The sequence below is a fragment of the Austrofundulus limnaeus genome, unplaced genomic scaffold (assembly GCF_001266775.1).
Source record: "Austrofundulus limnaeus strain Quisiro unplaced genomic scaffold, Austrofundulus_limnaeus-1.0 Scaffold486, whole genome shotgun sequence".
NCBI lineage: Eukaryota > Metazoa > Chordata > Actinopteri > Cyprinodontiformes > Rivulidae > Austrofundulus > Austrofundulus limnaeus.
Window position 1 is genome coordinate 151,234 of NW_013952888.1, and position 3,429 is coordinate 154,662.

General features: G+C 43.0%; 1 protein-coding gene across 4 annotated transcripts in view; it reads right to left on the reverse strand.

Moving 5' to 3' along the window:
- Positions 1-432: 432 nt before the first annotated feature.
- The window catches only part of slc16a6b (solute carrier family 16 member 6b), a 27,318-nt gene continuing 24,321 nt past the window's right edge, over positions 433-3,429 (reverse strand). For all 4 annotated transcript variants that reach the window (XM_014025574.1, XM_014025577.1, XM_014025575.1 and 1 more), the window contains exons 5-6: positions 2,084-2,959; positions 433-1,996 (exon numbers count right to left, since the gene is read on the reverse strand). In XM_014025574.1, the coding sequence (XP_013881028.1) occupies positions 1,728-1,996; positions 2,084-2,959 (1,145 nt within the window). In that variant the 3' untranslated portion in view covers positions 433-1,727. The remainder of the gene's footprint in view (positions 1,997-2,083; positions 2,960-3,429) is intronic.

Below are 3,429 nucleotides of genomic sequence, written 5' to 3' on the forward strand. Positions count from 1 at the left end.
GCAGATAAAATGGTCTTGTTGTTGTCATGCTACAATYTCCAGCTCTCATTGGAGCGGTTCACAGCCAAGTGAGAAAGGTTAAGATGATAAGGCCTGACCACTACACTAGAGGTTAGGAGACCATGCACCTGGCAAACACCTGACACCAGAGTTCACTCCTCTCTATGCTAAGAAGAGGGAGACACGAAGAAAATGAAAAAGCAGGCAAATGAAAATTATTCTTTAAGTTATCGTATGATTTTTGATTTATTGTTTATTGTGACAGGTCTAAAGATGGGCAACTTATCCAAAACAGGGCCATGGTCTGCAATCAGAAAAAAAGAGGATTACTCTCTCTGGGTGTCTTTGAAAATACAAGCATCKAATTTTAAACTTTTCAGGAACCCTCTTAGAAAACCCAATAACCCATACCTGACAAAACACACAAAGTAATCGGGTTGGAGCTTTATGTTTTTAATAGAAAAAAAAACTACAGAATGAAAGTGCAACATCACCTAATAGAAAGGAACCTCCCTGGCACTTAATTAAAAAAGTATAAAAACAGAAAATAAATGTAAAACATTTTAAATGTAAAACATTTAAATAAAATGGAAAATTCTAGACTTCAAGTGACTACAGGTGCAACTCAGGACTTCATGTTGAGTCTCTCATGGTTTGCATACACACATGTGACCATGTTTAAATCCACACGTTGACGTTTGTTGTCTCAGATTAACGAAACAAACTGAAACACTACACTATCTGCAGTGTGACTGCTTTACAGTTTGACTGGCATGTGCATCTCTGCAATACACATAGGAGGACAACGCCTTTATCCAAACATGGGGCAGAATCCAACATCCTCTGGTATCACAGAATCTATAGACCAAACTGCTGCGTTATTGTTTTTGGTACAATCACATCTGGAGCTAAATACAAGCAGCAAGAATGTGCATCTTAATAACATTTAGGAAACAATCAGATTTTAAAACATATTTTTCTAGCTCAGCTTGTGTCAACGTCCCACAGGAAAAGGTAATAGCTTTAATTCTTCAAGTCAGGAGTTCCAAAAGTGGGGGGTGCAGCACTGAATGAGACAAAATAATGCTTGGACAATGCTGTGTCTGGTTGGAGACTGTGTGTGCCTGGGGCTGATTGGGTTGAGGCTTATAAAGCATAAAGAGTTTGGGATCCACTGCTTTAAGTAAATGTTGCAGATATTTTTTTGCAGGTGGACAGTTTCCCCACAAACGTTTCATTTTTTTTAGAACATGGTTAAAATAAATTCAGCACTTGGCTTTTGAAAGTAGATTCAGAAACTTTCGTCTGCAAAAAACACACTGAAACCCCCACTTTTGTTTATGACATCCACCATCTGCATTAGTCTAAGTGGTTGTGGTCGCCAAGTCCACGGGTCCACAACCCCAGTAAACTATTGCAGACTTATTCTTTTGGTGCTCTGTGAGTTACTTCATTAGAAGTTCTGTTAGCTCTGACCCTGCTGGAATAGAACAGTGTGACATTGTTGGGCAGACAGGCGTGACGATGCTTCAGCWCAGAAGATGAGTCTTTGGTCTCGGAGCAGAGACGGTTTTCTTCCTGTGAAGAAGTGGACTTTTCAAGTTGGTGGATAATTAACAGAGGGAACGACACCTGAGATTTGGATCTAGCGGCAGGTAATGTCAAAGACCCTGCAGCTTCACGCAGCTCAGGCCCAACTCCAGGTTTGATCTTTGATGAGGTCAGATTCAAATAACCGAGGTGTTCTGATCATCGACCTGTGGAACTGTAATGTCCTCAGCCAAGTCTACTTCCAAGAAGTCCAGCTGGTAGCTGTTATGAGACATTTTCTCCTCTTCGTCAGCGTTCTTGCTTTTATCTTGATTTCTGATGCATCTTTGGCACATTGTGGGCTTAGCCAGGCCAACCATAGCCAGGCAGACTGCACTTACTCCGATGCCTGCTGCACATGAGTAAAAAGCAGCACCGTAGTTCTGTGTGACATCTACCAACATACCTGGAACAAAGGATGAGATGTTACGATCTACAGAGAGCTTTACCAATAACCAAAACCAGAACTAAACTAAAGGAAGAGAGATCTTACCACTTAGTGGKGGTCCAGCCAGTCCAGCGAAACTCTGGATGAAGACATAGACTCCCACACATGAGGGCATCCTCTGGATCCCCACCACTTCCTCCTCGGCCAGAAGAGGAATGTGCGTGGAGCCTACGGTGCCCAATAAGAAGCCGTAAAGAGTACAGCAGACCACCAGGCCCCAGAACTCCCACACCACAGTGAAGGCCACCAGAACGAGGCCCAGCAGGACCACACACGCCAGAAGCACCAAGGTTTTCTTGCAGCGGACTTTGTTTAACACAACTCCAATTGATAAGCGACCGAAGATTTCCGCAACTGCCATCACAGAGAGCATGTATGAGGCCATGGTGGGCTCCACGCCTCGACTCTTACTTAGTTCGATGATGTAAAGCTGTGGTGCAAAAAAGCCCAGAGTGGCAAACAGGCCGAAGAGTGAGTACCATATGAAGGCATAGTCTTTAAGGGCTGAGAAGTCCAGGAGTTTCGGGGTGGAGAGCTGGCGAGGACCCACCTCTACCCCTGTCACTTTCACATCAAGACAGTCTATGGATGAGGATTTCTCCCACTCCACTAGAGATTTAGCCTCTGGTTCTGCGTTCCTCAGGTCTTCATCAGACCCTGACAGTGACGTGACTCCTGAGTCCCCAGACCCTCTGGAGATTGCTGAACTGATGGAGGTTTGAGTTTGTTCATTCTCTAGTTCATAAACGCTCTGAATCTGCTTCAGAGAGACGGAGTCTGATTGGTTGTCCTCCTTTACAGGCTCTGGCTGGATGTTGATTGGACAAAGGAGGAGGCCACAGCCAATCACAGAAGCCTGAATGACCCCAAGTACGACCAGACAGTAGCGCCAACCAATGTCTTCCTTCAGTCTGGTGAAGGCTGTGGAGAAACGTTAAAGCTCATTATTCTTCAGTTACAAACTTTGACTCTATATTGATAAAGTTTTAACAACAGGAAGCTACCTCTACATTGCTTTATAGTAAAACAATAAAGTCTAATGCAATTGACACACGGCCTACCATGACAGAGTTTTAAATTAGAATTGTTTTCTGTTAAATGGCATTATAGATGATCTGGCCAAATCTGGCCTTTGGCCTCTGTCAGTRTGCCCCAGGGTAGCTGTGGCTACAGTGTAGTTTACTATCATCAGTGTGTCAATGTGTGTGTGTGAACGAATGATGCATGAAAACTGTAAAGTTTCTTTGAGGGTCTTGAAAAGTGCTATGTAAGACTAATGCATTATTATTATTTTTATTATTATTAAATCTTTAAGTGACATTATGTTCTCATAATGTGATCAATCAACTGGAAACCATTTTGGACATATACAGACTGCACTGCTAAGAAGC